General features: G+C 46.6%; 1 protein-coding gene across 1 annotated transcript in view; it reads left to right on the forward strand.

The window, feature by feature from the left end:
* The window catches only part of nedd9 (neural precursor cell expressed, developmentally down-regulated 9), an 81400-nt gene that overhangs the window by 37014 nt on the left and 31364 nt on the right, over window positions 1–13022 (forward strand). The window contains exon 2 of the mRNA XM_072509582.1: window positions 4226–4693. Coding sequence (XP_072365683.1) covers window positions 4226–4693 — 468 coding nt within the window. The remainder of the gene's footprint in view (window positions 1–4225; window positions 4694–13022) is intronic.

Here is a 13022-nt window from a genome sequence, read left to right on the forward strand (position 1 = left end):
TCAATGTTAAAACCCTTTGACTATTGTAACCTTTACCTAGATGCGTATTTTGTTCGCATCATCTTGTCAGCATACCACAACCAGAATAAAGTTGGCCAAATGGTAACGTTTCCCAGGAAACCAACAAAGCCATCTTTTGTTAGTGTCAGGACAGTAGGTTTTGACCCGTGAAGTTCTCCTGTTTGTTTATAGGCTTTAGGGTGACATTTCTAACTGTTAAAAGGCATGATGGGTAGAAGAATTTAGGGGGTCAAGCATCATGTGCAGTGACGTCAGCACTCTGTCCTTTGCTCTCCCTAAGTCTTCGAGGTAGCAGTTTCCCCCTTTAGTCTCTTGCCATTTATTCAGAGCTCGGATTTGGCCGGCCCTTTTCAGTTTTGTTTACAGAGTGAGCTTGAGCTCTTTGTGAAATGCCAAAGCTAGATGTGCAGAGGATAAAGTAACTGCAGCAAGTTGTAAGGGCACTTGGTGACTTGTACACTCATGTCACACTGTAGAACAAAAGTAACAGCTCCAAATCTGAAAGCTATGTGATTGTGTTGTGGAATTAAAGTGGTACAGGGATAAATTTAGTTGAAAAGGGGTCCACTAAGTCTGTGAAGCCTTGTGATAGAACACTTACCTGCTAACTTGAGATTTGTTGAATGCCACCAAATCGTTATAGTCAGTAATATGGTATATTACTTAATTCACAGTTGCTTATATGAACTGAATTTATGCCAAAAATGCCTCCTTATTCCATTTTTCTCAAATTGCTGGGTATGTTTTCTTAAGTAAGAAAAAACTAATAGGAGTTGTTACTTTAATTATTTCAGACAGCCTAATGGCATTTTTTGGTATATTTAATTTTCTTACTTTGATTAAATTGTTTAGAGTTATTTACATAATGTCATGCTCATGCGCAACAACTTGCAGTTGCTTTATCCTCTGCACATTTAGCTCTGGCATTTCACAAAGAGCTCACTCTGTAAACAAAACTGCAAAGGACCTGCCAAATTCAGGTGACCATTTATTTCCTGCCAATACACGTGAAAATACAAGACCCCCAGCTAATCTTCATATGTAGACGTGTATTGACGATGTCTTTAAAATGCAAATTACACTTTTTCTGGATGTTTCTTTGAGAAGTCTTTAAAATGCAAATGTCCCTTCCCATGGGTTAATAGCTGCACTTCTCCAACTCTTCTGAAAATCTCATTCACAATACAGTTAGCTGACTCTTTAACTCCAAAGCTAAAATCAAGAGAATGGATATGAAGCCCTATTTTTTTTTATCACAATGGTATGCAAATCGACAATGCTTGGATTCCATTGTTTAATAATGGTCCAGTCATCAGAGAATCATTATTTATGAGGACAATGGAAAATTGATGCTAGAGAAACTAGAGATGGGATGTTCTGGGCCCACCCATGCAGGAATCGTTGCAGGTGGATGGAATCTTTGATGGACCAGCAAAAGATTCAGTGGCTTCGGCCGGCAATTAGATCCCATCCTAGGTTTCTGATTAAGAGATTTAATAAGGCAGATTTTTGGAGTAGACAGTGAATAAGCAACTAGACCAGTGAAGGAATGGAACACTAAGAACTAAGAAACACTATTAGGCCGAAATTAGGGTTGTCCTTAACCTCTCTACATGAGGAACTGGACCAAGGTTTCACTGCAGGGTTTCAATATTGCACCTTAGCTGCAGTGGAATAAGAGACATTTGCAGCAAGCAAAACATGCCCCACACCTGCAAATTTCTATTTAAGTATGTATTCAGTTCCCTTATTTGAATTTGCTTCCACCACTCTTTTTCAGGTCATAAATTATTGCATTATGAAACATTCTCTTCTCTTCCCAAAGGGAAAGATGTAATTGCACTAGAGAGGGTGCAGAGGAGTTTCACCAGGATGTTACCTGGACTGAAGTATTTCAGCTATAAAGAAGTGTGGGCTGAGGTTGGAGTTGCTTTCCTTGGATCTGAGAAGGTTGGGGGAGGGGGGGGACATGATCGAGGTGTTCAAAATTGTGAGGGACATAGATAGGGTAGAAAGGATGGAACATGTCCCCTTAATTGAGGGGTCAATAACCAGGGGCATAGATTTTAAGATAAGGGGCAGGAGATTTAGAGATGATGTGAGGAAAACATTTTCACCCAGAAGGTGGCAGGAATTGGGAACTCACTGCCCGAAAGGGTGGTAGAAGCGGGGAACCCTCACAACATTTAAGAAGTATTTAGAGATGAGCATTTGAACCCCCAATAGCATACAAGGCTTTGGACCAAATGCAGCAAAATGAAATTAGAATACATTGGTGTTTGATGGCCAGCACAGACATGATGGGACGAAGGGCCTCTTATTGTGCTGTAAAACTCTTTGATTTATTTTAATCATTTTAAATCAATGTCTTCTGTTACTGGCGCTTCTGCTAATGAGAGCAGTTTCTCCCTATCTATTTTCCTAAATCTGAATATTTGTCCCCCATTCTAATTGTGGTTGTGTCCAGCAAAACACTACACCTTTTCTAGAACCTCAGTTTCTATTTTAACACTTAACAGCATCCCAAACAAATATGGAACCAAATCGGGTTTCAGTGAACCGTCTGGACTCCCAAGGGTGAAAGCATCATTTGACTCATTATTTGGATAGTTCCCTTTTCTTTTTGCCATTAATCATTTTGATCTATGGATGCTTAATGGACATGTATCTTAAGTCAAGCAGCAGAGAGGGGGAGGAATTCAAAAAGTTGCAACATAGTATATGGTATGAGTTTTCGAACAGCAGAACTCAGACTCTGTGGCACCCGAGGGATGGGGTGGAATTCTGTTTGATTGATTGGCTGGAGGCCAATGAATTGGCCAAAAGGTTGTATTTTGCCTGGTACCAGGTGGTGATTGGATCCTGCCTGAGTGAGATGATTTGCAGAGACCTAAGGAAAGCAGACTCATATCCCTGGACACTCAGGGGAAAGGACCTGCTCTCTCTCTCGTAGTAGCTGCTGTTTTTTCTCAAACTGCAGAGACCTGAATGAATCTACAGTGAAACCCATTACAGACTGGAAAGCAAAAACCTCGACCTAAAAGCCTGGTTTGAAGGAAAGTGTGCAAAAAACAACCATCTGAAACTCTTAGCACGGAATTCTCCGACCCCCTGCCGGGTCGGAGAATCGCCGGCGGGCCACGCGAATCGTGCCATGCCGCTCCAATGCCGGGACGCGTTTCTCCACAGAGTGGAGAAACAACGCCACTGGGGCCGGCGTGATCGGCACGGTGTCGGTCGGGGTATGCGCTGACTCTCCGGTGCGGCCGACACGAGCCGGTGTGTCGATTCTCCGGCCTGTATGGGCCGAGTGGTCGTCAACAAAAAGCCGAGTCCCGCCGGCGCCGTTCTGACATCTTCTGAGCCGGCGGGACCTCGGCGTTGAATGGTCAAGGGGCGGCTGTGGGGGAGGAGGGAGGGTCTGACCCGGGGGGAGGGGGGGGCCTCCATTGTGGCCTGGCCCGCGATCGGGGACCATCAATCGGTGAGCCGGCCTCTCTGTCGGGGGGCCTCCTTTCCTCCGCGCCGGCTCCTGTAGCCCTTCGCCATTTGGTGTCAGGGCCGGCGCGGGGAAGAGGGCCACTGCGCATGCGCTAGTTGGCGCCGGGCCAACTGCGCATGCGTGGACCCCCCGGCGCCGAGTTCACGCAGGGATCGGCAGCTGGAGCGGCGCGGGTGTCTCCAGCACCATGCTACCCCACTGTGGCCCGGACAATCGGGTCTCGGAATGGGCGCCAACGCGGAATTAAAACACTCCCGTTTTTACGCCGGGGTCGGCTCTTAGCCACCCAATGGGAGAATCCCGCCCCTGATCTTTTACGTTTACTTATTATTTTTACCCCTCTCTTCCCCTCTGTGTTTGTTTGTCGTGTGTGTGTGTATAAAGGGTGGGAGCAAGTTAAAGTGCGGGATTCAAAATTAGATCATATTTAACCAGTTGTATTTGCTGCATATTTAATTATAGTTCTTGTTATAAAATGAAAGTAATTATGTTTAAATTTACAAACCTGGTGACTGTAATTATTAGGCAGCCAAGGGCCAAAGACTTCTGGTATTTGTCTCAGAATTATTGGTTAATTCAATGGTGTTGTGACTCCGGGTCAAGGGCGGCTGCAATTGGCCACGCTCACAATGTTGTTGTAACAACATTTTGACATGTCTTCCTTGTTCCTGTCTCTAATGTCTCGTTTTTTTTTTCTTCTAGAATCTTATGGCCAAAGCCTTGTACGACAATGCACCCGAATCTCCCGAAGAGTTGTCTTTTCGCAAAGGTGATATACTGATGGTGATTGAACAGAACACTGGCGGGTTAGAAGGATGGTGGCTTTGCTCACTGCACGGACGACAGGGCATTGCGCCTGGCAACCGTCTCAAACTTCTTGTTGGGCCTATTTATGACAGCTCCTCAAATGAACCTTCCTCCTCTGTTGCAACACAGCAGTCACTCCAGCAAGGCATCTATCAAGTACCCCCAAGCCTGCAAGGCTCGGGCTGTGGAAGTTCTTTTCGAGATCCTATCTACCAAGTACCCCCTTCACACTTAACTCAGAACATATATCAGGTGCCTCCCACTGCATCAGGCCAAGCTGCACAAGGTCAGAAGATCTATCAGGTGCCACCATCTATACAGAGGAGTGCTTGGGGGGCTGACAGTGCCCCTCCTACAAGTAAGGTAGGTTTCTCTTACTCCTTTTGAGTTGCTTCGTAGTATATGATTCTCTGTTTAATTCATTTCTATGCCAGCACAAAGAAACATGGGGCGAAATTCTCCGGTATTGGCGCGATGTTCGCCGACTGGCGCCAAAAACGGCGCAAATCAGTCGGGCATCGCGCCGCCCCAAAGGTGCGGAATCCTCCGCATCTTGGGGGGGCCGAGCCCCAACCTTGAGGGGCTAGGCCCGCGCCGGACTGATTTCCGTCCCGCCAACTGGCAGGAAAGGACTTTGGTGCCCCGCCAGCTGGCGCGGAAATTACATTGCCGGGTGGCGCATACGCGGGAGATTTGGCGGCCGCTCACGGCAACCCCGCGCATGAGCTGTGGATGGAGTCTCTTCCGCCTCCGCCATGGTGGAGACCGTGGCGAAGGCGGAATGAAAAGAGTGCCCCCACGGCACAGGCCTGCCCACGGATCGGTGGGCCCCGCTCGCGGGCCAGGCCACCGTGGGGGCACCCCCCGGGGCCAGATCACCCCGCGCCCCCCCCCCCCCAGGACCCCGGAGCCCGCCCGCACTGCCTTGTCCCGCCGGTAAGAGAGGTGGTTTAATCCACGCCGGCGGGACAGGCATCCTAGCAGCGTGACTTTGGCCCATCCGGGCCGGAGAATTCGGCAACTGGCGGGGGCAGGATTCACGCCAGCCCCCGGCGATTCTCCGACCTGGCGGGAGGTCGGAGAATCTCGCCCATGAAATCTATTTCTGGTTGCTACTCTTACAACCTCTACCAGCCCCCCGCCCCCCCCCCCCCCCCCCCCCCCCCCCCCCCCCCTGCCATTTTGTTTTTTTGCCACAGTTTTCTCCTTCCTTTCTGCAGAAGGCATTTGGGGTGGTTTTCAGCTTACCACCAGGGTGTAAAACTGGCATTGCTGTTCAGCCCTCCCTTAAATAAATTGCCCTATTTTCATTTCCTTTGATTTTAAAGTAGAAATCTATCCCATTGAGTAATAGTAGTGGCTGCCCCAGCATTCTGTGTCAGAAAGCAATTCAACTTAAGAGAATGTTTCAGACATAATCAATCCGGTGCATGCCCAACGGCCCAAGGACAGCATGGTGGCGCAGTGGTTAGCACTGCTACCTCACAGCGCCAGGTACCCGGGTTCAATTCCAATCTTGGGTGACTGTGTGGAGTTTGCACGTTCTCCCTGTGTCTGGGTGGGTTTCCTCTGGGTGCTCTGGTTCCTCACACATCACACAGTCCAAAGACGTGCAGGTCAGGTGGAATGACCATTCTAAATTATTCCTTGGTGTCCAAAGGTTAGGTGGGGTTATGGGCATGCAGGTATAGGATGGGGAAGTGGGCCTGGGCATGGTGCTCTTTCAGGGGGCCATTGATTGAGGGAGGGTCAGAGGGTGCAGACTTGATGGTCTGAATGGCCTCCTTCTGCACTCTAGGGATTCTATGATTGCTGAATGTATGTTGCAGCAAGGGTCCCTGGGCAATGATGACTACAGGAATCCTAGCTGGTTTCCTCTCTTGAAAGCAGGGTATCAAGGTAAAGTGCAGTATCTCCCTAGTTAAGAACAATTTAATGTAGTGAGGATTAATTCAATAAGCTTCTGGTTCACTGGGCAGGCTGCCTGAACCAATGGGGAATAATTTGGGGATTCTGACTGTAAAAAAGTCATTCCACATAAACTTACAGCCAATGGAAATGTATTGTCTATTCCTGGTTTGACAATCCATACTTTGGTGATGTGTTAATGATAGGCCACAGGTTTTTATTAAAAGATGGTGCCATGCTTGATAGCGTTCACCACAAGCTCACTGATATAGTGCACACAAACCATGTTAATATTCAACTGATATACAACTTTGGGGCTTCCTTTACTCATGTCCTGGAACAACAATAAATACAGTATCAAAGGCAAGCAGAGGATTGGAATGACAACAGGTGGTATACGTGGGAGGAACATCCAAGTTAGATGTGCTGAATGATGGGCTTATTTTCTGTGTCTCAATATTCCATTATTACTTTGATGCCAGGGCAAGTAGTCAGTGCAAATTCATCCAATATAAGGAAGAAGAAACTAAAGCTCAGAGTTTATAGAGCTGCTGCATGTTCATTTAAAGATTTCTCAAATGAAAATTATTAGCTGAAAATTGTAAACCGTTTTGTTAATACTAGCTAAATATTGCACATGTTGGAAATTCAAAATATTTTTGTCAACAATATTGATTATATTTAAGTAGCTATATAGGTCAGAAGTAAAACTCATTGTACATCTGCAATATGTTTTTTTTAAAAAGGGGCCTATCTGCAGCAGAACATCTTAGTTCCTTCCTGTTACAGATCAAACGCCACATTTCTACTGTCACACTTTGTTCAAAACAAAACAGCAGCAAATCAGGACTGAATGTATACTCGCATTGTTTTGTTCCTGGTATAAAACCTCAGAATTCTAAAATATTGACTCCCTGTGCGCAATACCAAATGGGAGTTTTTATTATTTTTAAAAAATGTAAGTACCCAATTAATTTATTTTCCAATTAAGGGGCAATTTAGCGTGGCCAACCCACGTACCCTGCACATCTTTGGGTTGCGGAGGTGAGACCCACGCAGACACGGGGAGAATGTGCAAACTCCACACGGACAGTGGCCCGGGGCTGGGTTTGAACCCGGGTGCTCGGCGTCGTGAGGTACCAGTGCTAACCACTGCACCACCGTGCTGCCCGCCAAATGGGAGTTGCTAGCGTCTGATAAAGGGTTATCACCGAACAAGTGATACACTCAAACCTTCACCTATTTATTAAACCAAATAAATTATTGGCATATATACCGTAACTGTTCCTTTATTAATTCTAAAGGTGTTCACGATGCTTGAATATAGCCATGACAAACTTGCTATTGTCGAAGGATATTCTATGCAAAGTGCCTTGCGTCAGAGTGGAGTCTCGTATATAATCCTGAAAAGGAGGATTACTGGCCGCATTGTAGCGATGTCCACACTGATGGTTGTCTTGAATGTTGCATATGGAACTCCAAATGTGATGTGATCAATCAGGGCGCTGCAGAGATATCCACAGAAAAGTAATTTGTATAAACCCCATGAGCAGCAGTTCTCTATCTGGTCAGCTTGGGGACATTATTGAATTAGCCACATGCAGACCAAAGTTCAGCCTTAACCTTGGGAAGGAGATGGAAACAGAGGGTGAGGTAGCAGCAGAACCTTGAATAATGGGACTTGCTGAAGTCCATTCGAGCGGACATGTGTCAGCCCAGATTAGGTGCTCCATGTTGTGAAGGTTTAAAGATACAACCTTCAGATGGCAAGGGTGCTATCACTGCGCAAAGCTGCCATGTCGGATGAGGGTCTCCTCTCCCATGAAACTTGATGTCTGACTTCGAACCCGAGGCTCAGTGACAGATGGTATGCTAATTGGACCACCCAGTCAGTTTTGCTCCTCGTAATTCTGTTTACTGTAACTTTAAAACATTTTTTTAGTATTTCGCACAAGTGCTGCTGAATCACGTTCAAATCTTTTATTTACAGTGAAATGTTTGTGCAGTTTGGAGTACAATACTGTAAGCAGCTTCACAGCTGTTATTTTTCTACAGCAGTCTGGCTCACATTAGGCAAATGGTGAAATGTTGGTAACTAAAAGTAGCAGGGTTTGGGCGTGGAGGGTAGAGAGCGAATATTTAATTTTACAGATTGCAGCATCTGTGTTTTGAGTCACATAAGGCAGAAGAAATTTGACCAATTTGACGTGGGGAAGTGCTACCTATTAAAGGAGTGGTGTGATTTGTATTGAAGCTGAGCAGACAGCAGGAGGACTGATCAGGAAATGCTTGGCTGGAAAGTAGTAGTTTCTATTTTCATTGCAGTTTATATTGGCAGAAAGGTCAGACATTCCCTTTCAGGGCCCACCTCTACTTCTCAATTTATCCCCTGGAGTCCGTGCTAATAAATAGAGAAAGCTCCTGCTAAAGCTCAGCGAAAGGGTCCAACAACTTCCAGTTATTAACCAGGTACAGGACCTTGACCTGCCCCCCTTATCTCTTTGTCTCTTTCTTTTTAAATTCTCCCTCAGTGTACCCGAACAGGCGCCGGAATGTGGCGCCTAGGGGATTTTCACAGTAACTTCATTGCAGTGTTAATGTAAGCCTACTTGTGACACTAATAAAGATTATTATTATTATTATGAAATAAAAATGGACTGCAATGGAATGATATCTTCAATTTGGCTTCTGCTGACACAGTGGAATAAATTATCCAGTTGCACACTCCCAATTCAGAGGTATCCACTTGAGGCCTTATGGTGGGAAGCCTTGCACACTCCGTCTACAATCAATGTCCAATTGTGGCTGCATCTGTGTAATTTTCTGTGCTCTCCCAATGGGCAAAGTTTTATTTTATGAGGAAGCCTGCTCCAATATCACCATCATAGGCTGAGGCAGAGGAAAATCTTGGCAACTCTTGTTCCCAGTCTCAGTGGCTAGCACTCTCACCATTTCAGTCCAAGAACTGGAGCCCAAAGACTAGCCGACACTCCAACATAGTACAGAGAGAGAAAAAGGTGGCGTCTTTCAGATGAAAGGATGAACCCAGGGGTTCTCTGTTCTCTCAGGGGTCATAACAAATTTCATGGCACTATTTCAAAGAAGGCCCAGTATTCTGGCCAACACGTATTCCTCAAACAATATCTAAAAATAGTCTGATATTTTCGCATTGCTCTTTGTGCAATATGTCTGTGTGCAAATTGGCTGCCGTGTTCCTACATTACAATCAAATAGTGGTGGACTAACGTCAGTTATGTGAAGGGCCGAAGATCCACTGAGCTGCACTGACCGCAGGCGAAAGGAAATCAAATTCCATATTTCCTGGTGAGGTAAGAATGTGAAAAGACATTTCTGATGTCATTGATTCTCACTCATATCAAACACTTCATGAATTCCTCTGCCAAAGAGGACGCCTCCTGAAACCAGCCTGAAAACCCTAAAAGTGCTTCATTATAAAACATTTTGAAATCTTGAAGTTGTGAAAAACACCATATAAATATAGCTGTCCATGTCGAAATACAGCAAGACCTGAACAATATCCAGGCTTGGGCTGACAAGTGGAAATTTATATTTGTGCCAGGCAATGACCATCTCCTACAAGAGAGGATCAAACCATTGCCCATGACATTCAGTGGCTTTACCATCGCTGAATCCCCCACAATCAACATCTTGGGGTTACCATTGATCAGAAACTGAACTAGACAAGCCATATTAATACTGTGGCTATCAGAGCAGGTCAAAGGCTAGGAATCCTACGCCGAGTAACTCACCTCCTGACCCCCAAAGCCTGTACACCATCCAGGCACAAATCAGGAGTGTAATAGAATACTCTCCACTTGCCTGGATGAGTGCAGCTCCAACAACACACAAGACGCTCTACACCATCCAGGACAAAGCAGCCTGCTTGATTGCTCCTCCTTCCACAAGCATTCAATCCCTTCATCACCTATGAACAGTGGCAGCTGTGTGTACCATGCACAAAATACACTGCAGGAACTTGCCAAGATTCCATAGGCAACACCTTCCAAACCATCTTGAAGGATAATAGTAGCAGATACCTGGGAACCCCAAAACCTGGAGGTTCCCTCCAAGTCACTTACCACCCTGACCTGGAAATATATCGCTGTTCCTCCAATGCCACTGGGTCAAAATCCTGGACTTTCCTCCCTAATCGCACTGTGGGTGTACCTACACCTCAGACTGCAGCGGTTCAAGAAGGCAACTCACCACCACCTTCTGAAGGGCAACTAAGGATGGGTAATAAATGCTGGTCTAACCAGCAACGCCCACATCCCATAAATGATTTTTTTTAAAAATGTTTTTTTAATGTTTTCTTTCATTTTATTAATTATTACTAAGAACAAGTGATACTTGTGTAGAGTCGGAACCACAATTTTGGAAATGAGATGTAATGGGTGCTGTGTAACAGATTCTGAATGCTACAGTCAGATTGCTGTTCAGCTTCCATTTTTAAAATAAATTTAAAGTGTCCAATTCTTTTTTTTCCAGTTAAAGGGCAATTTAGCATGGCCAATCCACCTACCCTGCACACCTTTGGGTTGTGGGGGTGAAACCCCGCAGACACGGGGAGAATGCGCAAACTCCACACGGGCCGGGACCGAACCAGGGGCGAAATTCTCCCCCAACGGCGCGATGTCCGCCGACTGGCGTCCAAAACGGCGCCAATCAGACGGGCATCGCGCCGCCCCAAAGGTGCGGAATGCTCCGCATCTTTGGGGGCCGAGCCCCAACATTGAGGGGCTAGGCCGACGCGGAGGGATTTCCGCCCCGCCAGCTGGCGAAAATGGCGTTTGTCGCCCCGCCAGCTGGTGCGGAAATGACATTCGGGGCGGCGCATGTGCGGGAGCGTCAGCGGCCGCTGACAGTTTCCCGCGCATGCGTAGTGGGGAGAGTCACTTCCGCCTCCGCCATGGTGGAGGCCGTGGCGGAGGCGGAAGGGAAAGACTGCCCCCACGGCACAGGCCCGCCCGCGGATCGGTGGGCCCCGATCGCGGGCCAGGCCACCGTGGGGGCACCCCCCGGGGTCAGATCGCCCCGCGCCCCCCCCAGGACCCCGGAGCCCGCCCATGCCGCCTTGTCCCGCCGGTAAATACCTACTTTAATTTACGCCGGCGGGACAGGCAATTTCTTGGCGGGACTTCAGCCCATCCGGGCCGGAGAATTGAGCGGGGGGGCCCGCCAACCGGCGCGGCCCGATTCCCGCCCCCGCCCAATCTCCGGTACCGGAGACTTCAGCGGGGGCGGGATTCACGGCGGCCAACGGCCATTCTCCGACCCGGCGGGGGGTCGGAGAATGACGCCCCAGGAGCCTCGGCGCCGTGAGGCAGCATTGCTAACCACTGCGCCACCGTGCTGCCCGCTGTTCAGTTTCCAGTAAAGTTGTGTCAGGCAAAGACTGATGCCTCCTGTGTGAAAAGGAGAGACGATAACTTAGAAGATTTGTTTTGGCAGCAACGTTTTAAAATTTCATTCATTAGATGTGGGCTTTGCTGGCAATATTGTCCATCTCTACCCTTGAGAAGATGGTGGTGTGCCGCCCTCTTGAATCTGTAGTCCTTGTGGTGTAGATAGATCCACAGTGCTTCTGGAGGAGGGGGGTAGAATTTGCATCAGAGAAGCTGAAAAAAACCTGGTGGCGCAGTGGTTAGCACTGCTGCATCACGCCGCTGAGGACTCGGGTTTTATCCCGGCCCCGGGTCACTGTCCGTGTGGAATTTGCACATTCTCCCCGTGTCTGCGTGGGTCTCACCCCACAACCCAAAGATGTGCAGGATAGGTGGATTGGCCATGCTAAATTGCCCCCTAATTGGGAAAAAAAGAGAATTGGGTACTCTAAATTTATAGAAATTGTTTTTTTAAAAGAGATGCTGAAGAAACAGTGATTTATTTCCAAGATAGTATGCTGTTTGAGGGGTGTTACATTGGACCATGTCTTTCTGTGTCTTTAATAGCCAACCAGGGGAGGCAGTGACGGATGCCCCTCTCAGTAATGGAGAATTGAGCATGTATTTTTATACGCAATAAAACCTGACAGCTTCGGAAAATGTTTTCTCTTCTTCAAACTCCAATGCCTGTAGAAATCATTTATTGACTGCTGCACCTCAACAGTTTGAAGCATCATCACCAATTTTAACAAACATCATGAGCAACCCTCCTCCTTCTTCTTAAATGCATTTGTAAATGAATAAATTTAGAGCCTGACTATCATGGTGCTCGTGCCTCAATAGCTGCTTTCATTCTTCCTTAAATTGAGTATTTACTTCTCCTTTGCATTGCCCCAGAAGAGAAATAAGTTATTGTACTCCAACTCCGTAAAATGATTACATGTAAACTGCTAACCAAAACATTCATTCAGATGTTCTGTTTGTATTCATTGAGTCTACACTGCAATTTATTTTTCTGGATGCTCTTACAGATTTATAATCTGAACACAAACCTGTTCAAGCTGATTTGCACTTGATTGCTACAACGTATTGCTATAATTGCTTATTTGCTGGACTGTACAAAATGTTCCCAAAACATATAGATCTACCCCATCTTGTTTTTCATCCCACTTCTTCCCCTGCTTTACATAGTCCTCTGGGTTGCTTCTACATCAAAGACCATGGGCCGGATTTTCCCTTTAAGAGTTGGGAGCCACGTGTTGGGCCATTTCCTGATACTACATTCCTGACTTCTAAAAGTCTATTTTAGAAAAAAAAACTGTTCCTTGAGCAACCTCATAAAAATGCCAAGCAATGATAATGCTTTAATCTTCTTAACA

The sequence above is a fragment of the Scyliorhinus torazame genome, chromosome 6, assembly GCF_047496885.1.
Source record: "Scyliorhinus torazame isolate Kashiwa2021f chromosome 6, sScyTor2.1, whole genome shotgun sequence".
Lineage (NCBI taxonomy): Eukaryota > Metazoa > Chordata > Chondrichthyes > Carcharhiniformes > Scyliorhinidae > Scyliorhinus > Scyliorhinus torazame.